Consider the following 27,572-nt stretch of genomic DNA (forward strand, 5'->3'; position numbering starts at 1 on the left):
GTATTTGTGTCGGTACGTTTTGTACAGTAAAATGGAACCTTTTGTGTTTTGTGCCTGAATGCGCACTGTCTACTGACGCTTTGTGTGCATCTATGTGGGTGTATCTCTTTGTGCCAAAGTGGGTGGGAGGCTGAACAGGCTTGTAGGACTAAAAATAGAATGCTCTCCAGCTCCCTGCCTCTTTGGACTGAGAGAGTGGCACAGCAATAAAGAAAAAGGGAGAAAATGGACAGATCAAACATAGGAGGAGAGTCTACCGTGGCGTCACTTCCTTATCAAAGCACGGCTTATAAAGAGATACATTCCCAGTAGGAAGTAGTTATTCCAATAAACTCTATAGGACCTGGCTTCTTGGTCCAAAACTGGAGTCAGTATTGAAGTGCTCTTGAATTTTTACCCGCTGTTTGTGACAAACCTCAGGTTTTATAATCAGCAAATGTATTTGCACCATATATTAAGAGTCAGATGTGATGATACTTTCTAGCACAGCTAGATAAATATCACTGAAATTAAGATATCGAATGTAAGGGCTCTGTGAACTGGAAAGAAGTCAGTTTTGCCGCCTGCTAATTTGTGCAGCAAGTGTGCTGGAATATTAAGGAATAAATCATAATATCATAGAAATGACAAAACGATCGATGCAATGGGCAGGAGTTTGCCCATTGGTCAGATAAGCTGTGCACCTTTCTTGCTACATTTTATTATAACTTCTAATGAAGGTGTATTGTCCCCGCTCTGTTGGCTTACTTTTCAAGTAGTTTTCCTTTGAACTAAGACTGTGTTGCTATAGTAACAAAGAGTTTTAAAAGAATCAAGTTTAAAAGTAGGACTGCATATGTCTGCCACTTTTTAGCATCCCTCTTCTGTTTTTCTTCTTCACCCCCTGTCCGTGCTGTCTTTGAAGATAATCGTTTTAGTACATCCCTCAGTGCATAAAGTAAAAACTTCCAAGGATCAGTGCATTTCCCAAAATCGGTGACCAGAAGACTGCAAAACGAGAATCTGCATATGCTGCTGACCTTACATCTGGATAACTGTGGCAGCCTGAACTCTTTCTTAAGGTCAAACACCAGTTTTTCACAGAGCATGTTTACAAATGCTGTAATAGTCGGAGCATGCGGAGTCACCCAGTTGGTGAAGAGTTAAATAACTCGCTTCTTTATTCATGAGCAAATTGTTTAATGTTGCTCCAACTTCTGCATCATATGAGCGGCCTACACACAGTTTTGTGTGTCCTCCACAGTAATGGGGGTTCAGTGAAGTTTGCTGTCTGTCACGAGTGGAGAATGACGTGCGCTGTTGCTTCAGGTAGCAGTCACATACACACACGGGCACAGGTAAAGCAGCTGTTGGTGTTTGGTTTTCGGGGTGTGCAGCATGCAGAAGCTGCTGCTCCTCGGGTTACATAAGAAGCAGACACGGTGGCTCTGTGCACGCCGCTGCTCCAGCTGCCCTCGCCTATCTCTTTAAATGAGACTGAGCCTCTCCGCTCTGCGTGTGTGCATGTGTGTGTGGAGGAGAAATTACGAGACAGAAAGGGCCACTGTAGGACTCGGCGATCGAAAACACAATAGACAAGCTCTTGTGCTTGGATGCGAACGACTTTGCAGAGGAGCCGAATGTGGTTTTCTGTCTATGGCGCATCTTTAGCTCGGCGATTGGACGCAGGACCAGCTCGTAATAATTATTTATTTCGCCCATTCTGCGCCGCACCGGTGGAAGAACCGTGATCGAGGCAGCGACAGCGACGTGCTGATCATGGATTAATGCCCGAGTGATTTTTCATCTACAAGGTAAACTGCGGAAAGGGCCGGCCGAGGGAAATGTGTCCGTGATCGCAGGGTGTAGGTGTGTGTGGCGGGGATGGATGGATGGCGTTACTTTATGGCAGCAGCATCCACGCCGCAGCTCCTCCGCGCACAGCGAGAAAGAGGAGACTGCAGGAAGAGGGTGATGTGGGTGAATGGCGGTGGATGTTTTAGTTCTTTGTGTGCACCGTGAGGCCTTCAGGAGCCGGAGCTGATCAACCGCATCGAGCTGCGTATTGTTAACAAACACAATGACGTCAACGTCTGTCAATGACGCACGCTCTTTCGTTCTTGTTTGTTTAACAGTGAAACAGGCTTTAGGAATCCATTTGGACTGCAATGTTTCCTTTGTGTTGCTGTTGTTCCCGGTTCCACCCATGATGCTCTGTCAGCTCTTCTTCATTCTCTGTGGGCCCGCTACGCGTTTCTGCGCTTCATATTTTAAAGGCTCCTTAAGTAGGTCAAATTGAGAAAAAGCAGTATGTTAGGAAAGCCTGCTACCAAGAGCTCGCTTCGAATTTAAATGTGTGGGACATCTTTTAATAATGCAGTTCAGGATGGTTGTTAGGTCATTCTTGGTAAAGGGCCACATCCTTTCAAATCCACACCCATGCAAGTTTTTCACTTGTGTATGTTATCGAATAAAACCATCAGTGGTATCATGAGGGTTCACCAGAAAACAGGTTGTTTCGAGATGGCAAATAGTGATATATTACATGTAGTGATATACAGCCCGTTTCAGGCTGGCGCTCCTTTCCTTTAATCTGACAACAACTAAACCATTGCAGGCTTCACTGGGAGGGATTCTGCTGTTCAGGCAGGGGTCACTCCTGATGTGTCACATGACTTCATTCACACATAGCAACACAAAACAGTAGTTTTGTTAAGTTACGCTCATCATTGATAGAAATGTTTTGGCTATATTGGTCTTTGAGTTGTTCTTTTTCTACAGTGAATGCTCAGCACACACTTTAGACTGCGCTTAAAAATGGTAATTATTTGGTTTTCTTTTCCCATAAAGGAACACAAGGCCAAAGATATACAAAAATCAACATGCAATAAGAATTTAGTGGCACTGATTCTACAATGTCTGCCTCCTGGTGAAGTTCTCTTACTTTTCTCTGCATGAACAAATGTGAAAAACAGAATTGTAGGTTTACTCAGGTCAGCACGGTCTCAGTGTGAAGCTGCTATTAAAGAGTTGGAGGAGCCACTGGACAAAGGCCCAAACTGTCAGCCTCAGTGGAGAAGATGCTGGTTCAGATCCAGCCCAGAAACCAGTCTGCACATGCCAGGCATGAACTGGAAACGTGTCACTTTCCACTGTCCAAGTTTTACATCACCATTAAATGAGAGGCTACCATCTAAAACTGACACTTTATAAAGTTTATAGGTGATCATGTGAACAAAGAAACGTCATTTTTGAAGGGAAGCTTTATGGTGAGAATGTTTGACGGAGTCGAGGTGAGTCGTTCAACCAGGAGAAAACTGTACCGGCTGCTAGGCATGATACATGCATCAGCAAGGCAGAAACACCTGCTGTGGAGCAAGGCACGCTAAAGTTGTGGAATAACCTTTCCAAAATGAAACTGGTTGTGTAGCTCACAAGGTTGCGCAAGCGAGCTATATGCCACAAAGGTACAGCAGAGACCCGAGTTTTCCTTTCCTGTCCACTCTCAACTATTATTTCGTAATAAAGGTTAAAAAAACTAAACCCAACAGTACTTAAAAAAATCAAGTCTGTGCAGGGATTACAATCATTTAAACTGAACTAACATATCCAAAAACTCGGCTACTGAAAATGTATTTAGAGGGAAACTTACCAAAGGGACATTTGACCAGATCTAAGTTGTGCTTTAGAATAGAAGAATCCTCTAACTGTCCCACCGGGGGAAATTTGGTTGTAACAGCAGCAAAAAACACACGTAAACAAACAGAACAGGACACAGAACAGAAGCACACACAGTCTTTACATATTTACATCATGGACAATAGTTACCAAAACAGAGTACTGTACCGTTATTAAAATTAAAGAACAGATACCTGGCAAACTCAGGTTGTGGTGTGCAGACAGAGCAGGATACTGAAAGATGTTTAAATAGTTAAGAATATTTAGAATAATTAGAAAAGTGCCGATTGTGTACTTTATGCATAGTTTTGACCCTGCATGTATCATTTTTGTATTCATTTAAAAGCAAGCAGACAAAAAACCCCAAATGCTGATGGCAGGTTTGTCATCATGTAGCTCGAGGAAAAGTCAACCCCTTCTTCAATTCATTGGCTTCTAGAATTGAATGTCAAATCATTCTCCTCACATAAACTCTCCTGAGTGGGTGCGCCCCACCAGAATATATATGTTATTACTATATTACCCAAACAGAGCTCTTAGAAGCTTGTACTTATAGTTTCTAGAGTTCACAAACGCGCAACGGGCAGCAGAGTTTTCAGCCGGCTCCTGTCCTGCTCCAACACGCCGTCTCTTAGTTGATCTAAAAATGCTGCTATTGGCTCATGCCGCATCGGGAACTTCCCACCATGACTTCTCTTTATACCTCCCAGGCTTTTACATGCAGCTGTTGAATGTGATTGATTACTCTCTGCCATCACTTTTTGGTGTTTTTTCCAGTTTGATCTTTATTTCTGGCGTCTCTTTTCCAAGTGCATGCAAACGGCTGGCTCTTCTTGAGCCCCATTCTACCTAAAAAACGTCCGACCCTTTGGTGGTCCGCTGTCTCTGTGCTGCACCTCTTTTGCCTGCATTGGTCTTCTGGCTGCCCATGTTGTCACAACTTTCAGATTGTAGTGCTTTTACCAGAGTTTTTGATAATAACATCCTTCATAACAAAAGTATTGCATTAGTCTATATATATGAACATGAGAGGAATGCAAACATACATATTTACATGGTGATGAAAGGTCTTAAGCCATTCATAGACCATCTGCCTTTGAATATGATCATGTGTATTCTTTTATATCGTAGCTTTTTGATCCAAAGCAGAATTAGCACATCTGTTTACTTCTCTTCATATTAAAAGGTGAACAGCTATCTACTCTGACCAGTTGGCAGCTCAGAGGAAAGCGAGAGATAGAGAGATGAGGACACAACGCAGAGTGGAGAGAGAAGATGCTGAACTCATATTTTATAGCTGTTCACCAAAGCTCTCAATATGTGGTGAAAAGAGACGTCAGTGCTAAGAAGGCCATCACAAGAAATACCAACCAAAACTGTTAGAGAAATTCATGCCAGGTCACCAATCTGACACAGTCTTAAGAAAAAGAAATGCACAAAGACCACAGAAGATAATCAAAGTGAATGATCTCACACTTCTTCCCTTGGATAAGAAAACTGTCTTTACAAAATCCCAGCCAGTAGCACTGATCCATGTCACCATCAAAGTCTACAATCAAGACATGTCTGCATGAATGAAAGGCTTACAACACGATGCAAACCACTGTCAGTGCAGGAATGCCAGGATAGAAAAAGCATCTAACACTTCAGTGGACCTGGGTCACCGGTGTTTATTGATGAGTACTGATAGAAATAGCACGATGGATTCTGAGGTGTACATGGCTACAGTTCTGTGAAAAAGTCTTTGCCCCTTCCTGAACTTTTCTTTTTGCATGTTTGTCACACTGCCATGTTTCATGTCATCAAACAAATTTTAATATTAGACAGAGATAACATGATTAAATGAAACATGCGACTTTGATCAGCCGCATTGGAGGGTTTTCTCGCACGAACAGCCTGAGATGCTTTGACATCTCGATCAGATTTAAGTCTTTGACGAGACCACTCCATCAGTTGCAGCTAGCGCTCCAGCCCCAGACCATCACACTACCACTGTTGGCATGATGTTCTTTTTATGAAATACTGTGTGAATTTTACACCAGATGTAATAAGACTCAAACCTTCCAAAAAGTTCAGTTTCACTGAATATTTTCCCTAAAGTCTTTTTTTCTTTGGCAAATCTAAGATGAACCTTTGTAACCGTTTTTGGTCGTCTTTGTGCTTTGGGCTAAAATATTATCCTCGGACCTTAACTAAGACGAGTGAGGCCTGCAGTCCTTTAGATGTTGATCTGGGCTTTTTTAGGACTTCTTGTGTGATTTCTTGATGCGGCCTTGGACTGGTTTTGTTAGTCTGGCCACTTGTGGAAAGGTTCATCACTGTTCCAGGTTTTCTCCATGTGGTTTACTAAAGCCTTACAATGGTTTTATAACTCTTTCCAGACTTACAGATGTCAGTGACCTACTTTACTGTTCAGGCAGGTTGTATTTAAGTGATTTCTTGATTCAGCAGGTCTGACAGAAGGTCAGGCCTGGGTGTGGCATATGAAATTCAACTCAGCTTTCCAAAAAATGTGGTTAATCTCAGATAATTCAGTTCATTGATGACTCTGTTGGCTCTACCCAACAGAGTCATCGGTGACTCTGCATATAAGAACCAATCCATGGTAAATGGATTGGTTCTTATATAGTGCTTTTCTACTCTGTCTGAGCACTCTTTATACAACAAGCGCCATTCCCTCATTTGCACAAGCACTTTTTTCTACACCTAAGTGCTTTCTATCTAACATTCACAGTCATTCATACTCCAGGGATGCAGTTTGCCCAGAGAGCAAATATGAGGTTCAGTCTCTTACCCAAGGATATTTTGGCAAACTGAAGGAGAGAGACCACAAACAAGTGGCTGACAGTGGCTGCAGTAAAGGTTTAGCAGAGCATCTTAAAGGATTCAGCTGTAGAAATTAAAAAAAAATAAAGTGTAAGAATAAGAAATGAAAACAAAAATATTTAGAAGTTTTGATAGTTTCTCTAGTTGTCTTGATGCACGCTCAATCATGCAGGTAAGCAAAAAAAGTTGATTCAGTTCATCTGGATGTTTTCAGTGGGAGAAACGTTTCGTCATCATCAGGTGACGTCTTCAGTCTCAGCTGACTGCAGGTTTCAGTCTTATAAACAGGACATTTGCATGATGACTGAAACCAGCCCACTGAAGGAACAATGGGCTGGGAGGTCAGTCCCTTCATCATTAATATAACTCTCATGACCATTGATCAAAGCTCACTGAAAACGCCACGTCCAGATGAACAGAATCAACCTTTTCTCTAGTTGGTTTTGAGCCTCTGATCATCAGCAGTGTTTTTGAAAAATACGTCCTGAGAGAGGAATATATCATGTCAAACGTATCGGTCCAAGTACAGAACCTCGTGGACTCATTTACATGAATACACTGGAATTTATCAGTGCAATGAATTTCCTTTAATAACAGCAGTTTGTTTTAGTCATTAACGGTATTGAATCCTGCATCGAGGCCTAACAGGACCTCACCGCAGCAGAGACATGTTCACAGTTAGAGGCCGTAAGACGATCGCCCGTCGCCTGTACTCGTGTAGATTTCTGTAGCTGATTGACAGCAGCCGAAATGCATCTTTGATTAATTGGAAGATAGCTGGGACAAGTAAAGGCTGAAAAGGAATATTGTAATGACAACACCCTTAAAAGACTTCCACATAGACTAATAAAGAGAAACTGATCATAAACTTCAATAACAAAGTTTAACGTGTTGTATGGACAGCTCTGATAGACTTGTTGAAACATGGTTTGAACTTTTTGAATATATCATAAAGTAGTCTGTAAGTCAGGCATGCTCTCCCTCTCAGAGCCGTCTGTCCTCTCCCCTTCATTCCCTGTTGGTTCCTTATAATACAATTAGATAACATTGACCTCTGTGGATTGTTTTCACTACAGCACAGAAAATCAGTATGAAAAATGCAAAAGATTCACAACTAAAATGACATGTACGGAAATATAAGAACGATTGTTAAATCATATCTTGTATTTTATAACATCTTCAGCAGAGATATTCATGACATTAGGTAATATTTATTATTAATCCCTTTTTAAACAGAACAGCCTTAAGATTAGCCCTGTGAGCGGGTTAGGGTCTCTGTCAGGAAGTGTTTGAACATATACACACCTGCCCGCTAACTTAGGTCGGCCAATCAGCAGCTCGGCACCAGAAACTAAGTATAACTTTAGAGGTGACCGTGCATGTTAGGCAGGCCTTTGGCACTCTTTAAGGAGTCGACTGACTTTGTTTCAACGTGTTTGATTTTATTTTTCTTTATCCTGTTTGTATATGTACAGCACTTTGTGAAGCCTGGTTTCATGTTAACGTGCTGTATAAATAAAGCTGATCTGGTCTGGACCTGTGGCTTCATTTAAAAGCACACAGTTGGTTTGTTTTTATTAAAAAATAAAAAACTAGCATCAAACATGATTGTCCCCTGTGCCTCGCTCAGGACAATATTATCCAGTTGTTTATTTGTGATGTTGTGATAGTTTCCACTGTGGTAAAGCAGATGAATATAAAAAGGGCTTCGGGTCAGATTTGGGTATTTCAGGCTAGCTGAGTCAGAAGGGATCATCAAACCCTGTTAGTGAAAAGTAAATGATTATATATTCCCTATAGTGATACTCAAAGATAGGCATAAACAATATTTTGACTGACAGTGAAGTTTACAGTGGGTGTCAAAATGATTTATAACAGATATTTCCAACAAACAAACAGCTCCGCACCTCAAAAAAGTAACATAAAGGAAAAAAGTCAAACATTGTGATGGACTTTTTACATTTGTGAAAAAAATGTAAAAAGTTGTTGTATGGCAGTAATAAATAGACTGAAGTTACCAGAATCACTGGGATATAACAGATATAACTAATGTTAACGCAGGGCCTTTGTTTCCAGAAGAATATTTAACAATATTATATTCACTTAGTTAATTTCAGCACTTCCTTTTTGCTGCTACAGGATATTTTAACTGAAAATAAGCAAGCAAGATGAACTTCTTTCTACAACAGCGTGGTGGAGCTGCACAGGTAGCCAATTAAATTAATAACAGTAACATTTATTTGAAGTCATTTTACTTTCTGTAAAGTCTCATTAAAATTATTATCAGTCCCTCGGTGGATAAAAATGTCTCATTTGTAAAACTGCTGTAAAGTTTTATATTTGTTGCTTATTATTATTATCCATCCATTTCCTTCTACTTCTTCCGGGGCCTCCTCCCAGGGGGACATGCCCAGAGCGCCTCACCCAGAGCGCCTCACCCAGAGCGCCTCACCCAGGAGGCATCCTTGGAGAGTAGCGACTCTACTCTGAGCCCGTCTCGAATGAAGGAACTTCTCCTATCTCTGAGGGGGAGGCCGGCCACCCTTTTTTCTGCCACTTATATCTGGGATCTCGTTCTCTCAGTCACTACCCAGAGCTTGTGACCATGGGTGAGGGCAGAGCTTTGCTGCCATGCTCAGCTCTCTCTTTACCATAAAGGACATGCAGCATCTGCATCACTGCAGTCGTGGCCTCAATCCAGAGCGAACTCGGCCACCACCCCATGTAGCCAACAGAACCACATCACTTGCAAAGAAATCCTGGCCACCAAAGTAAAGCCTTCCTGCACCTTCTAATTCCTATAAAATTATGAACAGGATCAGTGACAAAGAGCAGCAATGGCAGAGTCAAGCTGCCACCATGAGTTTGACTGATTTCAAGCTTCTCAAATTGTTGTATAGGGAACGTACAGCTTGTAGCAATGGGCCACAGACCCCATACTCGCAAAGCACTGTGGTCAAATGCCTTCTCCAAGTCCAAAAAGCACATGTGGACTGGTTGGGCAAAATCCCACGCACCCTCAAATCTCCTTGAGAGGACAGAGAGCTGGTCCAGTGTCCCACAACACGGACGTATCTGAGGTTCGACTTATGGACAAGTTCTCCTTCCCAGTATTCTGGCATAGTCCTTCCCAGAGAGGCTGAGGAGTGCGACCCCCCCATGTACTCGGGGGTCTGGTCCATTCGAGTCTTGCCCCCCATCGCCATGCGATGTTATAGAGATGTGTCAACACAACAACCAGGGACTGAAATATCTAGATTTATTTTAATGTCTAACAACAAACAAACATAACAAAAACACACTAAGACAGTACACACTGTCATACAACCAAAGCCTTATTCGAATCTAAATTTTGCACTACTTTCCTTCAGCTCTTTGAATTTCTTAAAGCCTTTCTAGTTAAAGTCACAGTGCATACATACACATGTGTGCAGGTGCATTTAGCCTCTCCTGTGGCTCAGGGGAGTCCTTATAGTGTTCAGAGTTAAGCAGCACGTCTCAGCTCCTGCTGTGGTCGTGTGGGTATCACGGACAGTCTCAGATTACTGACCTGTAGCATCCTGGTCTTAGCTGATAGGAGTGGCATGCTAGCAGTTGTACTCTGACCTTTGACATCAACGAGACCTTTTCTCCCAGAGAGCCACAGCACTGGATATTTTCTCTTTTTCAGACCATCTCTGTGACGTCATGTATGTTTCTCAAACACCAGCCAACCACATTCACTCAAATCATCACCATTCTGGTCCTCAGCTTGAACTTCACCAGGTCACCTCGACCTTGTCTAAGTGCACTGACTTGTTGCTAGGTGACTGACTGATTAGATATATGTGTTAGTAAGCAGATGAGCAGGTGTACCTCATGGAGTATATGCTTGGCACATAGATTTATTCTTTAAAGGAAAAACAGAGATAGCAGCAGGACCCTCTAAGAAATGCAGCAACAGGCGGTCAGCCTGAAACTGATATTTGTGCCTTATTCCCAGTCATTTTGTCATGTATTAATATTTTTATTTACAGTGTAGTTTGGCTTTCTGGTTTCCTTCTTGCCCAGTCTTTATGTGCTCTGTCTGGCTTGCTGATTGGATGCCTTTGTATCACCCCTGCTTTTAATACTACTCCACAATTTGGGTTAAAGACATTTATTTTATTCTGTGTTTTTGCATGAATGCCATCCATCACTTTCTAAACTGATGGGCCTGTATCAGTGGTGACAGGGTGGAGGGTCGGGTAGACCCCGGACAGATCAGTGTGTGCAAGGCTAACAGGAGAACCCACACAGAAAGGCCCCGGCTAACTGATGGATAACAGGCTAACCACTGCTCACGTCAATTTTATTTATATATCACAAAATCAAACAGCTGCTTTTTTATGTCCGATACCGATATCATAAATTTGGATATCTGCCGATACCGATATGAATCCGATATAGTGTTTTTTAATCAACAAAACTGTTTTTTAAATATCTTGCTGCATTTTGTATAAGTTCATACTCAAGTTTAAAACAACAACTACACTAAAGCTATTCTGTTATACCTGTATGCAAAAAAAAATATTTCATAGTTCAGCAATACTGATCAATCTAATAAACTTAGACCTACACCATCCTCCCTATTCTGGTATTTTAAAGAGTACTTAGCGTAAATATTAAGCAACCTAACTAATAGGGTTCCAACTCCCAGCAACAACAAAAATAAATAAATAAAAAATAGGGAACCACCCCTCACGCTCCACCTCATGATGCTTAATCGACGTAATCAACCTTAATTTGATGCAGTGTGAAAAAAATGCACAGAAATCAATTATTTTTCAAGAAATATTAAATAGATTCAACATCTTTCTTCAACAGAACTGCAGACTGCACAGATGGTACCTTCCCAAAGGAAAAAGTACTATAGCTTACTAGGGTATATATATTAGATTTAATAGTCACTATATACAGTAATTGACTTCTATTCATTTTACATCAAATTAAAACTTTGGGTGTAAGATTCGGATAAGAAAAAGATCCTCGAGTAGAAAGTAATAATAAATACATTCTAACAACAGCTTATCAAGCTTAAACGTGCTGCTGTTGTTCAGCCGCTGGTTTCCTCTTTCTGGTGCAAAGTGGGCCAAAAACAAACTAGAGACACGGACTCACGACAGAAAAGCCGATCAGCTGATCATTAAGCAGTTTCACCATTGAAGTAGCAGCAAGAAGAGGCAGTCGCTCCATATATCATTTGGTAAGCTTAACGCAGGAATGCTTTACAAACATTCAGAGATGGACTTACACACTTGCTTTACTTCTCTCGGGGATAACTTTGTCGGAGATGAAATGCCGGGTTGCTAGCGAAGCTCCACATGCTATCCAGACCACCGACAGGTCCCGCATGCCACAGCCGCTCTATCACGTGATGCATACTGCTCCGACGTGCTAACGTCGTTCTGAGGCGAGTTACGGCGTGTTGCAAGTTTTGTGAGGTGCTTTCGTGATATTTAATGGATCGGATTACATTTTTTATTTTTCTCCGATATCCGATCCAGTAATTTAGGTCAGTATCGGACCGATACCGATACGTAATATCGGATCGGTCCATCTCTACTTAAAAGTGCTTTATAGATTGCCTGAATTATTTCACACAAACTCTTTGCAGTTGTTTCAAATATACAATATTTCATGAACTATTATTTTTTTAATCAGCTAGCACTGTGGGAAACAGACTCTGACACTCCACAGCTGCACCCACAGTTCATAATGCTGAGTAAGAATCACATGTGAGGGAACAGACTACTGATATTTCCTGCTAATGACAATATTGTATGTGTACATGTGTTTCCTCTACTCGGGAATGTTGGATTTCATTGAGTGGTTTCCCTGTATTAGTTCTTTTCCTTAAACTTGTTACATCTGTAACAATGTGTTATTTAAATAGTCTGTTACAGTTACTGTCTTGGAGCAACTGTAACCCGCATCATTTCCTGTTCTGATTCTGATTTAGTGCTTAAAGAAAGAGAAGCCTGTAATATGGGACAAAAATCAAGACAATTTAATTCAGTTCAGTTTCATTTAAATAGCACCAAACTGTGACAACAGTCACCTTAAAAACATTTAATATTGTAAAAACTCCAATAACACAGAGAAGCCCCCGATAATTAAAGAACCCTCTGTGAACCCTCGGGGCCAAAAATCTCGGTTTTTTTACACAGACTTGGCTATTTCATGTGAATCAGCTAAATTGTGTTTAGTACTGCTGCTACGTGGCACAGCAGACTGTGTGTAGCATCACTTTGTGTTATCTGTGTAGTCTTTATGGTAAACTTTGCATCTGTGATATCAGAGGGACTGTTCCAGCTGTCTTTGCTCTGATGGGTTCTCCTGACGTTACTCTGAAGTGTTTGCTTTCTGAAACATTTCATTGTGCTCGCTGTAGCCACAGTTGCTGACAACACTGGCGTATTATGTAATGGATGAACCTTGTTTATGCTACTGCAGAGGCAGTGCCAGTCTGCTGAGGAGCTGACAAGACATGAAAGTGAGAAAATGCACAATGTGTTCATACTGAAAAGTGCCTTTGTTGTGCATACATGCACATATAGCATATAGCATCACATCTAGCTGTGTTAATAGAATTGGACAGGGAGATAGTGCTGTGCGTCTGAGCACCACAGTCACCATGTTATATAACTGAGTGGTTTGAGCTTTCATGCTACTGATACAGGGAGGGCACACAGAACAGGCCTCACTCCTTTACACTGTGCTGTCTTTTACTTCGATATCATGTCAGGTTCTTTTAACGTTAGCAAGAAGACCGAGTGTTCAAATAACGGGTCAGGGCTACCTAACACATTCCAAACGATGCAACATGAGGGTTACTATCTCACACAAGACTACAGACTGGCAGCAGATGGGGTTTGAACCAGCAACCCTCTGATTAGTAGATGACCAGCCTGACCTCCTGAGCTACAGTTGACTTACCTCCAATAACAGATGTTACAGTAATACCAGCCCTGGTAGGTTCTCTGATGGCAGACTGGTCCTGGCCAGCAAAGTGTGAATCACACTGAAACATGTTAACTCACCTGGATCCAGGTTATCCAGGCCCCACCCTGGAGCCTGGTCTTGGGGACAGCTACATGTGTCAATCCTCCTGTGGACCCTCCGCCCACAGAAAGGCCACGAGCTTCTAGTGCAGTATGGACTGGGCAGCGATACTTGTGGGATTATCTCTGGGTCTTCTTAAGCAGTGAGGGAAGGAGTGAGGAGCGCTGTGGACCAGCCTGTCATGGTGAACAGAGAACAAAGCTGTGGATTTAGCTCTTCAAATGTTGTGGGTACTGACTGAAAGAATGAGATGACAGATATAGGCCTCTGGTTTCTGAGCTCTCCCAGATACAGAGACACACTGAAAGGAGCCAGTGAAGTAAAGGTGTCTAACTACAGTGCCCCCAGATGGACACAACAGACGGGAAGACCAGGGTAGATGCTGAGATTATGTTATGATGTCCTGCCAGAGGAGCCAGAGGAGGAGGCTGGGGAGACGTAGGGGCCTGCTGCCTGGACTAGGGTTGCCAACCGTCCCTTAAAATACGGAATCGTCCCGTATTTAGAAACAAAAGTACACGTCCCGTATTGAGCTAATAAGGGACGCACTTTGTCCCGTAATACAGTGAGAATCAAAAGTAGTCTATAAATGTTTATGGGATTAACGCTTTGTTTGAAAACATAATTCCCAGCCCCTCTCCTGCTTTGTGACCAATGAGCTGACAGCACACTTACGAGTATGACAATTCAGATTACCGCTCATCTCATTGGTCGAGGAAAGGTCGCTTGCGGAGAAAATACCGGAAGACAACAGATGACCACAACAAGAAGCATGGCCAACGGGAACAAACGCCGTCACTGCGGTGCAAGTCTCGGACGACAGTACACCTAAAGCTGGGCAGACACTGTGCGATTTTTTTCAGTCACGTTATTCAGCTCCTGCTCAAACTGCACGATTGACTCGCAGGGGTTAGAAGCTCATAGGTCACGATGTACTCTCACACTATACCGCCCGATGCTCTGATGCGACCTGAGAGCTCACACTGTGCGTCCATAACATGAAGGTTATAACAGAAAATCTGTCGCTCGCTCTCTCTGTCTTTCACTCACACAGACACACCACCACCATCAACTTTGCTAAATTGCTAATGAAAAACATGATCAGGCAGCTGTGATTGAGCAGCATGTAGATCCAACTGTTTTCACGGTTGTTGTGGTCGTGATCATTTTGTGAGGCCACATCGAAAAGGCTCGGATGAGCTTTCCAAAGTTCTACAAGTTGTGCCTCCATCGCTTGTGTCCAGATCACACGCTGCACAGCCGTGCTGCTCCGTCTTTTACACCAACGTTTACGTGTTTGCACGCGAGCAGTGTGAGCGCCTGTGGTGACACCCTCACGAGCGATTGATGATCGGGAGCTGGTCGTGAGGTGTTAATCACTTCTCGTTACCCCACGTATACTACACGATGCACGATGAAGGCCAAAATCGGTCCGATCACTCAAAAATCGGCTCAAAATGGGCCAAAAACCGCACAGTGTGAGCCCAGCATTAGAGCAGCAATGTTTGTTCCCCTCAGAGAAAGGGAAGAATGGGAAAAGGAAAACACCTGGCTGGAAAACGTTAATATGGGCATGTGCAGTGAATATCAGCGCTATGTGGCCAGAAGTGTGATAATATAATTTATTTTGTGTAATAAACGACTGCAAGGATAGATGATTACAACAAATAGATCACTAATACATAAAAGTAATACATAGATGAATAATGATGATGAGTTATGATGCGTAATCATGGGAACAAGTGGGTTTACAAACAGGAGCAGCTGATTAGAAAAGCTGAAATAATACCTCAACTGAAGCCAATTGTACTAAATGCACTAAATGTGCACTGTTACAAGAATATTTTTCTTTCTATTGTTTTCTATTATTTTAAGTTAAGCAGGACAGAGTGCTTTTAAAGAAAGATTTACTTATATTCTCAAAAGTTAAGCATGACAGGCTTCTGTTTAAGAAAGAGACCTGTTTTACTGTGTTAATGTTGTCATTTTGAGCTAAAAATAAATGGCTAAATGATCATTTGTTTCACATGTGTTCATATCACAAAGAATAGAATATGCATCTACTTAAATCAACTTCAAGTCAAATGGTTAAAAAAATAATTTCACACACAAAAAAAGAGCTAGAAAATTCACCACACTGGGAAGGGTGAAGACAACTGGGTCGCCCGGCCCTGGCCACGAGGTGTCCCTTATTTATTTTTCAGGGAGTTGGCAACCCTAGCCTGGACCAACAGAAGGACTTTGTTATTCAGCTGCTGCTAAAGGCACAGCCTTTACTTTGAAGGTGAAGCAGCTCTGTTTCCAGCAAACAGGACTTGTAAAGAATTCTACATGACTCCTACATACAGAATGTGTGCCATTTTAAACACACAGCAAATTCAAAATATTGGACACAACAAGCTTCTGTTTATGAAAATTTACAACATCATGTGGGTAGAATAGCTTTCAAATAAGATGTCAGAGTTTTCACAGTGGACGCAGTTTGGTTAACTTTTATGGTAGCTACTATAATTTGTATGAAACGAATGTTTAGGAGTATAGCTGTAGTTACTGGCTTAGATCAAGAGCACGACGCCAAAGGAAACACACCTGTCCCTCGCACGCCTCAGCACCTCTGCTCTTCCTGGAAGGCCCAGCTGGAAGCACAATAAATGAAACAATATATTTAGACAAACAGCATCAGATCTGCTCACAGTGGTCTAATGAAAGTAGCCATATTTCTGATAGGGATAGTGAAGACTGACGGGAAAGAAAGAGGGGAAGACGTGCAGGCCGCGGGCTCAGCTGTGCAGCGTGTGGTCGTCTGCTCATTCCAGGAAGCTAAACCGGCGCCCATGAAAGCAGAGATTTAAAGAAATTATAAATCTGCAATATCAGTTTGAATAGTTTAAAATGACCTCAGATGTGTTAGTCCTGCAAATCAGCAAATTGTTTAAATCTAAATTCATAATCTTTTCCACAGAAATGTGTTAGAATAGTAATTTTTCATTCCTCTGTAAATTTGTCTCCAGTTTTGTCTTTCAGTGTTTAACGGCGCTCTTTGCATTTGCTTTCTTTCACCAGATTCCCAATGTTGAACATGTCCACACCGAGTGAACTGAAGTCCTCCTGTGTGACTCGTAACGGGATGGTGAAGCTGCCTCCCAGCCAGCCCAACGGCCTGGGCAGTGCCAGCATCACCAAGGGGACGCCTGCCGCCAAGAACCGCCTGTGTCAGTCCTCCTCTGTACCCTCCATCCTTCCTCCTCCACCATCTTCTCTATCCTATCACCATCACCACCTGGATGGTCCAGGTATGCCCCACGCTGCAGCTCCTCTCCTGCCCTCTGAGCCTGGGAAACCTCTGGTGGGTCTGAAACCATCTCTTTGCCAGCTTCCTCCTCTCACCCTGCCCAAACCTGTACTGCTGGAGCGCCAGCTCGTTCTGGATGAGAAGCTGCTCAACCGGCTGCTTTGGTACTTCACCACAGCGGAGAAATGTGTACTGGCGCAGGTGTGCAAGACGTGGCGCAAGGTGCTGTACCAGCCTAAGTTCTGGGAAGGAGTGACACCCATCTTGCATGCTAAAGAGCTGTACACCTTACTGCCCAATGGGGAGAAGGAGTTTGTCAGCCTCCAGGCCTTTGCTCTGCGTGGATTTCAGTCGTTCTGTTTAGTCGGTGTTTCAGACCTTGACATTTGTGAGTTCATTGACAACTACCCGCTGTCCAAGAAGGGTGTTCGGTCAGTCAGCCTCAAGAGGTCCACAATCACAGATGCTGGTTTGGAGGTAAGTCGCAGTGTGTTTGGAATAAAACGTTCAGTCCAAGCCATACCTGCAAAAGCTCTTCCTCGCAGTTTCATCAGCAATGAAAGCACCACCATTGATGTACCAATTTATTATCACTATTTGTGGATCGAGCCATTAAGAATGTAGATTCTACTTCCCCGTGTCTTAAATTGCATTTGTGTTTGATCTTTATGAACTGCTTTTTCTTCTCCTCTTTTAGTTCATGCTGCACCCTTATTTGAAGATGAATACAGTTTTTGTTTCCAGACACCTGGTTTCACCTGTTAGCACGCACATTACTTTCATTCATTCATTGTTCTCATTTCTGAAGCACAGCGTGAAGCACAGAGAAACCACCTTTGGCTCACTTTCCCTGACACAAACCTCGTGAGTTTTTATCACAGTGAACAGTAGAACGTGTATTTTGCTGAGACAAACTGGTGACATGTAACCAGCAAAACAGAGATTTTAAATAACTGGCAGCTGTTGTACTTTTACCCAAACTGTTTCTGTCTTTAAATCAGTTTCAGCCCTGATATTTAAGGCATCACTGCTGATGACACTAATGCAGCAACAATATTATAAAAGTCTGTGAATTAGACTCTTTCTGCGGAAAATAAAAGGACATATAACCAGTGACAACTGTTGCATGAAACATGGGATTGATGTGTCAGTAATGAGAGCAATGATGGATTTTGCATAAAAATGTTTCAGTTGTATTTGCGTATATGTGTTAGCTCAGACAGCTGATTTGTCACCTTGATCACTGAAGCTTGATTGATCGACGGTCTTTGTCCTGCTGACAGAGTGCCAGTTTAGGTTTCTGAACACAGAAAGTAGACAGCTGATCACTTCATGGTCAGCTTAGGTTTGTGCTGGAGCCTGTGCCAGCTAACGCGTGGGGCTAACGCGTGGGGCTAACGCGTGGGGCTAACGCGTGGGGCTAACGCGTGGGGCTAACGCGTGGGGCTAACGCAGGGCTAACCATACACACTCACATTCACACCTTTCACTGTCCTGTGGGAGGACCCCACAGTGATTGGATGATTACTAGATCTTTTAAAACTGGCTTTTAGATCAGAATTTATGGTTCTCCTGATCACTCTTATTGATTAGCTAGTCCCCACTGTGGCAGTGTGTCAGTAATAGCAATCACAGCTTTCTAACACATGGTATATTGAGAATGAAAGATTGTGGGCTTGAGTTTCTTTTCATCCATCTCATTAATCTGAGCACAGATGTAGATTGTATTATTGCAGGTCTTTACCTTATAATAAGAGCCTTGAGGCATCTGTTGTTGCCATTTGGCGCTGTATAAATATATAAAATGAACTGAAAGATTTGCATGACTGCTGGTGTCAGTGAGCTCACCATAAAACCTGTGGGTTTATTGCATGTCAGACACTACGTCTGATAGTGATGACCTCAGGACTTTCTCTCCTCGTTCTGTAGCCTCATACAATGATTTCATTCATTCATTTTTTTAGATAATATGTTGTCCAATGTTTGCTGTCCAGCACTGGCTCAGGAGACTTTACAGTGTCTGTGGGTATAATTACATTTCACATGTTATTTCTTGTGTTTCAGGTTATGTTGGAGCAAATGCAGGGCCTGATGCATCTCGAACTGTCAGGCTGCAACGATTTCACAGAGGCTGGCCTCTGGTCGAGCCTCAACGCTCGGCTCACGTCCCTCAGCGTCAGTGACTGCATCAATGTGGCGGATGATGCCATTGCTGCTATCTCACAGCTCCTGCCCAACTTGTCAGAGTTGACCCTGCAGGCTTACCATGTCACTGACACAGCCATGGCCTACTTTACTGCCAAGCAGGTAGGAAGTTAAAATAATAATGATATAAAGTGCTGCCTAGTTTAGCTGTCCTCAAGCTTTTTTCTATATTGGACTTCTTAGAATCCAAACAACTTTTTTGGCTTCATCTTTCTTAATTCCTTACTAGTTACTGACATAATTAAAAAAGTAAAATTCCTCCACAGGGCTACACCACCCACACTCTGCGGCTTCACTCGTGCTGGGAGATCACCAACCATGGTGTGGTAAACATGGTCCATAGCCTGCCAAACCTGACTTCTCTCAGTCTCTCTGGCTGCTCCAAGATCACAGATGATGGTGTTGAGCTGGTCGCTGAGAACCTGCGCAAGCTCCGCAGCCTGGACTTGTCTTGGTGCCCTCGGATCACGGACATGGCTCTGGAGTACATTGCCTGCGACCTGCACAAGCTGGAAGAACTGGTGCTGGACAGGTGAGTGTTCTTTGCCGTCCTGCGCACGTAGACGGAGTCTGTAATCAGGTCATATTCATACAAAAGGAAGTTACGATAATTAATCCGCTTCAGTGGCAATAAAGATACAACTCATGCTCATGCAGGTATTAAGGTTAGGGATAAAATGTTTACTGGGCAAAGGTTACAGATGTGGTGGTGTGTGCTGTGTTCTCATCCATCTAGCAGTGCTAATCTGCAGCCAGCATGAACTTATTTTGCTTAAGGTCACTTTAATACATGGAGGGCCTGCTGTCTGTGAGAGCTGAATAGTGGACAACCTGCTCTACAGCCTGAGTTGCAGCTGGTGTTTTATTGGTGCAAGAACTTGTAGACTTGGCCAATTTATCTTTAACACAGTGAGGATTTAGTGTGCATCAAGTGATTTTCTAATATTTAAGTGTCTATTTCAGTCCTCACATTTGAAGGCAGCACCTATGCGCCACATGTTAGTGTCCATGGCAAGGCACTGAGCTCCTCTGCTGTCAGTGTGAGGAGCGTTTGTCGAGTGCAGTAATGTTCTGGGACAGGAAGAAACATTTTCATTTAAGGCCTTTACACACTACACGCATAAAATCTATCTATAATAAAGCCACTCACACTGAATCTGCAGCTTTCATTTTTTAGAACTATAAGCATATCTGAACAATCTGATTGGGCAACAAGTGCACTTGTAATTTAAAACACACATTGGTACTATATGGAAACAGTAATCCTATTTTACGTCAGACACGCAGGTAGATGCTGCTCCGGGTCAGTCGGCTCTCTGAAATGATTTCTCTGCCTCCTCAGATGTGGTCCCAACTCTCCCAACAAGAGCTCACACTACCCCACTCACATCCTGAAATATGCACAAACGCAGTCGTGAAGCAGCTTCCACTCCTGGATCAAACCGTGAAATCCTCCCCGCTGCCGCCTTTCCTGGGAAATGGATGAACCGAGAATCTCACTCTCTTCCTTTTCTTATTCAGAAACACAGCTCATCATCGCCTAATGTCAACTTTGTTTTTTTCACAGTGTGTTTTTGAGGATGACGATTTGTAAGAACACTTTCAGTGTGTGTGTACACAACGCACTGAAAGTTTGCCTCTGAAAAATCAGAAGTTCTTCTCACTTTCCCCCAACATGCTCAGTGTGTAAACACCTTTACTCATTCATTATTCATGTAACAATGACAACATGTTGTTGCTGTTGTATCATAGCCTGCTGTAGTTAGATAAATAATATTAAATATAACACAATTTCAGTGAAAACTAAACTTCAGTAACACAGGAAGTACATTTGGATTCCATCAATGTTCTGACTCAGGATGGCAGGGGGCCAGAGCCTATCCCAGCTGTATAGGCTGGACAGGTCACCAGTGTGAGCTTGATTATGTCATTGGGGTACTAATGTGTTTGTGCTGTGGGGCTTGACACTTCATGTAAGCTCACTTGTTATTTTCTAATTTAAATTCAATTCAATCTTATTTGTATAGAATCAACATTCTCCTCACTATTATTAGGTAAGACCCTACAATAATACAAATGACACCAACAGTCAGACAACCCTCTATGAGCAGCACTTTGGCGACACTGGGAAGAAAAAACTCCCTTTTACCAGGAAGAAACCTCCAGCAGAACCAGGCTCGGGGAGGGGCGGGGCCAGTTGGGTGTGACTGGAGGAAGATGGGATAAATAACACACTGTGGAAGAGAGCCAGAGATGAATTATAATGTATAACTAAATGCAGAGAGGTGTAAAAACAGACAGTGAGTGAAAAGATAGTAAGAGAAGGAGAAATGCTAAGTGAATCACAGGAAGCCAATCTAAGGGAAGATTCAGGCTCTAACTATATGCTCTGTCAAGAAGACATGGTGTCTGTTTCCAGAATGCAAGCTGCTTAGAGACCATATTTCTAAGCTTTTCAGGGCCGAGTACAATAACCTCAGTTTGATCTGAATTAAGAAGCAGAAAGTTAGCGGCCATCCAGGTCTTTATGTCTTTAAGACATTCCTGCAGTTTAACTCATTGGTGTGTGTTATCTGGCTTCATGGACAGATAGAGCTGGGTGTCATCTGCATAGCAGTGTAAATGTATGCTATGTCTTCTAATGATGCTGCCTAAGGGAAGCATGTATAATGTAAACAGAATTGGTCCTAGCACTGAACCCTGTGGAACTCCATAATTAACCTCAGTGTGTGAAGAGGACTCTCCATTTACATGCACAAACTGGAGTCTATTAGATAGATATGATACAAACCACTGCAGCACAACCATGGTTCAGCATTCTTTAACAGTCTCCTTTTACTTCGGTTGCTGGTTACACACAGCTGGCTGCAGCTTTCCCGCCACTAGCCACACACACTGACAGCAACAAACACAACACAGACCCTCTTTCCCATTCTGAAGCCGGCGGGGTCATGATTGCGGATGCCGTGCAGGTGCGTCCACCTTCCCTGCAACAGGATCCCAGACCGCGCCCTGACACAAGTACTTTTAATGCCTGCAGCATGCTCTAATCTCTGTAATAAAATGTATTTATTTAAATGTAACCATTCTGGACCACACACTCAGCTCTTCGTCACAGTCTCAGACTGTCCTGTGTGTTCTCCAGCTGGCCCATCATTCCACTCTTTGGCTGTGTTTTCTAACTTACAATATCCGTATATGCCGGATACCGTACCAAAGATAAAATACTTTCAGACTTTTGCAGATATAGATTTTCGGTTTGATGTCCTACAATTGCATCTCTTCCATAACATCCTGCTGCACCTCCAACTTCCTCGAAACAACAAAAAGGATGTAAATCCATCCCTAGTGACTTTCCCAGTTCTCATAGTGAATTACTGAGACACATCATCTCAAACTGAAAAAGTATTTCACATCTCAGCAACGAATGCCTCCAGTTGTAACTGATAAGTGCTTCTGTTTACATCGCGTCAGTGAAACAGTCACGCAGGGTTAGGAAGTGTGTTTACTGCTGTTTTGAGAAAGCAGATGTATCTCCATCCCGATCCCTAGCTGACTAGATTTTTGAAAACCATGACATCAGTCTTCCGACTTCAGTCTCACCTGTGACCTCTGAGACTGTCTCCTTCCATACTGGTAGGCAGGGACTCAAAGACAAAAAGACAAGCAAACATACAATCAAGCATCAGCTCTCACTGCCTGCCTTCCCTCACCACTGTCTGATGATCCTTCCAGTCTTGTAACTGCAATAATGTGCTCAAATCCTCGTCCCAAAATCTTTATTTTCTTACTAAGTTTCCTGTCATACTCACAATTAAATACATTCCTGTAGCCAGTCTGAGAGTTTAAAAAAGGATCCTCACGGTAAATAAAATACCTCAAATCCTTGTCAGCAAAGCAATTACAATGAAAATACTTTGAAAGATCCTGCAGTGATTCCAGATCCCAACACACTTGGTGGAATTCCACTAAAGTAAAAAGTCATATATCTGCAGATGTAATCAGTTTAAAACCTACATTCAGTTATAATTTTACAGTGACAATGTGAATTTGACGTTTTGAGGCCCTCCTCACCCTGATAGGACAGTAGAGTCATGGCACTGATGTTTGAGACCTCAGTAGTTTTTCTTAATGTGTAAAAACTTAAATATTTTAAATGTAATTTAAATGTAAGTGAATGGGTAACTATACACTGATATCCTCCCTGCTGCTGGAACATCTGGAGGGAACATTTGTGTTTGCAGACACACACACACACCTGACTTTGTTGGCTGCTGTTTGGTTGCGAGGACTGAAAGTTGAACCATGTGGTTTTCCAACATTATTCTAAACTATTTATGAAGTTTATTCACTCAAACACACTGTTTCCATGTGGTTTCCAGTTCAGAGTTTCAATAGAATCACAGTCAGAATTCAGTGTTTTGTTTCTAAATTCGATGGATTTGACAGATAGAGTTTTGCTTCTTTAAATTCTGCCAGGTTTCCTTTGTTTGGCAAATAGCATGAATACAAACGCTTCTTTCTGACCTCTTTTACAACCTCGTCAACATCAAAAATAAATGTCATGATCTGCTCTCTGAGAGCACGCTGTAATAAGAAAGTCCTGTGTAACCACGTCTACACACAGTCCTCCACTCAAACGTGGCGTCATTAGATGAAGGTGTAATGTTGCTGATTGTGTGTGATTTTAGGTGTGTACGGATCACAGACACAGGCCTGGGATACCTGTCTACCATGTCATCATTAAGAAGTCTCTATCTGCGCTGGTGCTGTCAGGTAACAAAAACATGACATTTATTGGAATTGTAATTTAAAAAAAGAAAAAACAAGGCAGCGTTAAAGATACAGCATCTGTACATGCTGCAGTGCAGCTATAGGAACAGACTGTAGCTGACACCATACAGATCTTACTTCTAACATATTATATCCAGGCTAAGCAGTTCTGGAATTTTGAATGTCATTTGTCGTTGTTGCAGGTGCAAGATTTTGGACTGCAGCATTTATTTGGCATGAGAAGTCTTCGCCTACTGTCTCTTGCAGGTATGATCATCTTGATCCATCTTTCCCCAAATAAAGTCCTTTATAATGTGGGTCTGTTGTATCTGAGTTAGTGACATGCTTTCAGCGTACAACCCTGTTTGTAATATAATATATGGAAATAAAACCAGAAGGCACTGATTTCCAAATAAAAAAGGATTAACCATGGCACACTGCAGGCCTCCAGATTCCTTTATGGTTTCATCTGGTGACATTTCAAACACACCTGCTCTTCATCAGACAAGAAACATCGAGCAGCTCCATCTGAAATCGTGTGGGCAGTGGATGGTAAATGCACAGGTGCTTATACAGCACTTTTCTGCTCTCCCAGAACAACAGTTAGCTATTCTGTGATGGAGAGTTTATCAAAGAGTATTTAGACACTGAAATGGGTCAAAATGCATGATGTCTCATTATTATGCTAATTTCCTGCTGACCTCACACAGGCTGGCCAGGGGCAGCCAATAGGATTGGATGTGGCCGGCCGGCTGAACAACGACGGTGCCAGTCCAAAGTGTCTGAATGTGTCAAGTGTTTTGACTGACACTGTAATATTAAAAAAGGTGCAGAATCACACAGCTAGTTAAGTTGAGTGCAATACTCGGTTTTGTTTGCTACAGAGTCTTCTGAAATGAAATATATGCAGGGGTCACATATTTCAAGAACTTAGTTGCAAAGAAGTCGTGAAGTTTGTCATCTGCAGCACACAGACATGAAAGCATCTGTATGTTAGCGGCACTCTTGCAGGAGTAACTGGTGTACAGCTGTTCCACTCTTCTAGACTAAGAATCCAAATGTCCTCTCTGGGAGTTACAGTCCCTGGGAGGGCATGTGGGAGTCCTGTTACCACTTAATAAAAACGGAGATCTAAAGGACTAGCTTCAATATTATAACAACTCAACCAACCTCGATGTGTTAAGCATCTGTCGTTTATTATTCCACCAGAATGTAGCTGCCATCACCAGTGTGTGAATGTGTGTGTGAATGGGTGGTGACTGGATGTGTAAAGCGCTTTGGGGTCCTTAAGGAATAGTAAAGCTATACAAATACAGGCCATTTACCATTTACCAGAATAACCAAAGGACTAAATGAGGAAATATCCTTTAACAGAATAGGAGTGTGCAGCCAGTGCACACGTGCAGTGTGCTCCTCTGCTCTTTTGTCTGTATGTTGTTCCTGATTCCACATTTTGAGCATCTGTATGATTATGTGATCGTAAATGTAGGCTGTGTGCTGTCGCTGTGACATAACAAGCCATTAGAAAATATCATCATTTTCACTACTGACAGGCTTTTTATGGAATAAATATTAATCACCGGAGAGAAGCGATCAGTGCTTTTCTTTAGCAAGCCCACAGCTGAAGTGTTCTTCTGCTTTGTTCTCCTAGGCTGCCCCCTGCTGACCACCACTGGTCTGTCAGGCCTCATCCAGCTACACGAGCTGGAAGAGCTGGAGTTGACTAACTGCCCCGGAGCAACTGCTGAGCTCTTCAAATACTACTCGCAGCACCTGCCTCACTGCATGGTCATCGAATAAGGCCCATGACCGACAGACCACCATACTTCCTGTTTTTCTCACTCTTATACTAAATGCTAACTGCTCCTCTTGTAACACTGTTGCTCATTACCTGACCCTACACCCAGCCCGTCTTCCTCCACACCACTCCATTGAGTAGACTGACCCACAGCTGGACAGAGAGGAAGGAACTCAGACGATGGTACGTGCCAGACCGGGACGATAATGGGATGGTATCTGAGGAGATGCTGGAGCAAAGAGTTTGATGTAACATCTCGTCTCAGAGCAAGTTTTTTTCCTGGCTGTTGTCTACAGAGAAGAGCGCATCTTCAAAGACTCTGATAGTGTTGACTTAATGGATACTGAAGCGAGTGACGGGCAGATGCAACACGGGAAATAAGAGAAATGGAAAGATTGATGTGTTTTAGCTGTTGGAACTTACATACGCGGTCACACGCCGTAAACATCCTGTATATGGTGAAAGCAGTGAGTGTAAGTCCTCAACACCACGAGGACTGACATCTCAGACTGAACCCATCAGTTGGTGTAATATAAACGCTTTATTCGTTCTTTTTCTCACAAGTATTTGGCGCTTCAGTTTTCTTTGTTTCGGGAAAGCCATATGTCATCGCACCATACACCACATGCCAGCTGGAAAAAACAAGACCAGTTCAGTCAGTGACGACAGGGATGGGAACATCTCTCTTTTTCTCCTTTGTGTGTGTCAAGTGTTCGTTGTGGACTTGGAGCGACCCATCATTTCGGAATAAAGTCACCACTCCTGAAAACTAAAGTAATAAGAAACCACAAACAAACAGTCACATCTGTTCACGTTTGGTTTGATTGGGGGGTTTGCACTCCGGTGTGTCCATTTGGTTTTGTGCTCCTTTCTACAGTTTTTGCACACAGGTGTAGTTTACAGGCCTGGAGGAGACACGCTGAGAGAGTCTGCTGACGATATGATGCTCGTGTCTGAAATGGTGAATAGAAGTGAATTACAAGTTCAGTAAAGGGGTTTGACTTCCTGAACTTTGAGTGTCACGTTTAGTGTCTGAATTTGAAATTGAGCTCACTGAAGCTACTTATTTATTGTGTGCAGTTTGCTAAAGCCAGGTTACTTTCAGGCAAGAGTGCAGGTGGGTTGCTGTTGGTGTTCAAATCAGAGAAACTATTCAAAACTACTTTAAACTATTAGAACAATGTCCAGTAGAAACAAAGTCTCATTGGTGAGAAATGTTGCCACTAAGCCACAGTCAGAGAAATCATTTGCTGTAAAAACAAACAGCATGAATGAGGTTTCACATTTTCAGTCCAAACTGGGCTCTAAGCTGCCTTCTTCTGGCCACTGGTTGTGTTTGTAAAATGACACTGGTAACCATGACATCAGTAACTGGGAATCCCGCGGGTCCCCTCCTAAAGACAGGAGCAGAAGCAGACAGGTGTAGGTATGCCGACCCTAACCAAACCCCGCTGACCCAGTCGACATCAGCTGTAAACTGTAACGTGAGCAGCATAACACTGACCAGGGCTGTGGACCGCTGAAGCGATAACTACTACAGTGTTTGATTCTACAGTACATACAGTAGGTAATAAAAGACAAAAGCTCCCCGTAAGCCAAAGAATCCGAGAGTCGTTTTCCACCCTGACAGAGAGCCTCCATCCTGCCTCGCTGGTTGAAGAGACGTATCAGCGTCAGCCACCGTTTGCTTGTGACAAATGTTGCTTAAATGTGGCTGCTTGTTTCTAAGTGACGACGGTGAAACGGACCGACTGTACGAACAATGTAGAGCATGCATGTTTTTAGTTGCCTTTTTGTTACAGATCGGTTCCTTTTAGGTGTTCTTCAGCATTTCTTCATTGGACATGAATACATTTATTTATTCATGTATTTATTTATTTATTTAAATCAGTTTGTGTCTGATGTAATTTATTTATTGAAGAGATATTCTTAAATCAA

The 27,572-nt window shown here is 42.6% G+C and overlaps 1 protein-coding gene across 2 annotated transcripts; it reads left to right on the top strand.

The window, feature by feature from the left end:
* The first annotated feature begins 1,295 nt into the window (after positions 1-1,295).
* fbxl16 (F-box and leucine-rich repeat protein 16) lies at positions 1,296-27,572 on the top strand. 2 transcript variants are annotated; one of them, XM_026186290.2, is made up of 7 exons: positions 1,296-1,793; positions 16,630-17,335; positions 18,923-19,165; positions 19,330-19,595; positions 23,755-23,839; positions 24,040-24,103; positions 25,488-27,572. In XM_026186290.2, exons 2-7 carry the CDS (start codon positions 16,637-16,639, stop codon positions 25,634-25,636), a joined length of 1,506 nt encoding a protein of 501 aa, XP_026042075.1. In that variant the 5' UTR covers positions 1,296-1,793; positions 16,630-16,636; the 3' UTR covers positions 25,637-27,572. The 2 variants fall into 2 exon arrangements, with proteins under 2 accessions (XP_026042075.1, XP_026042076.1); XM_026186291.2 differs by lacking the exons at positions 23,755-23,839; positions 24,040-24,103; positions 25,488-27,572 and adding an exon at positions 20,406-20,734.

Source organism: Astatotilapia calliptera, chromosome 4 (assembly GCF_964374335.1).
Source record: "Astatotilapia calliptera chromosome 4, fAstCal68.1, whole genome shotgun sequence".
Taxonomy (NCBI): Eukaryota; Metazoa; Chordata; class Actinopteri; order Cichliformes; family Cichlidae; genus Astatotilapia; species Astatotilapia calliptera.

Coding starts and splice junctions, on each gene's coding strand:
- fbxl16 (XM_026186290.2), top strand. CDS start 16,637: ATGTTGAACATGTCCACACCGAGTGAACTGAAGTCCTCCTGTGTGACT. Junction 17,336..18,922: donor TCACAGATGCTGGTTTGGAG/GTAAGTCGCAGT, acceptor CTTGTGTTTCAG/GTTATGTTGGAGCAAATGCA. Junction 19,596..23,754: donor GAAGAACTGGTGCTGGACAG/GTGAGTGTTCTT, acceptor GTGTGATTTTAG/GTGTGTACGGATCACAGACA.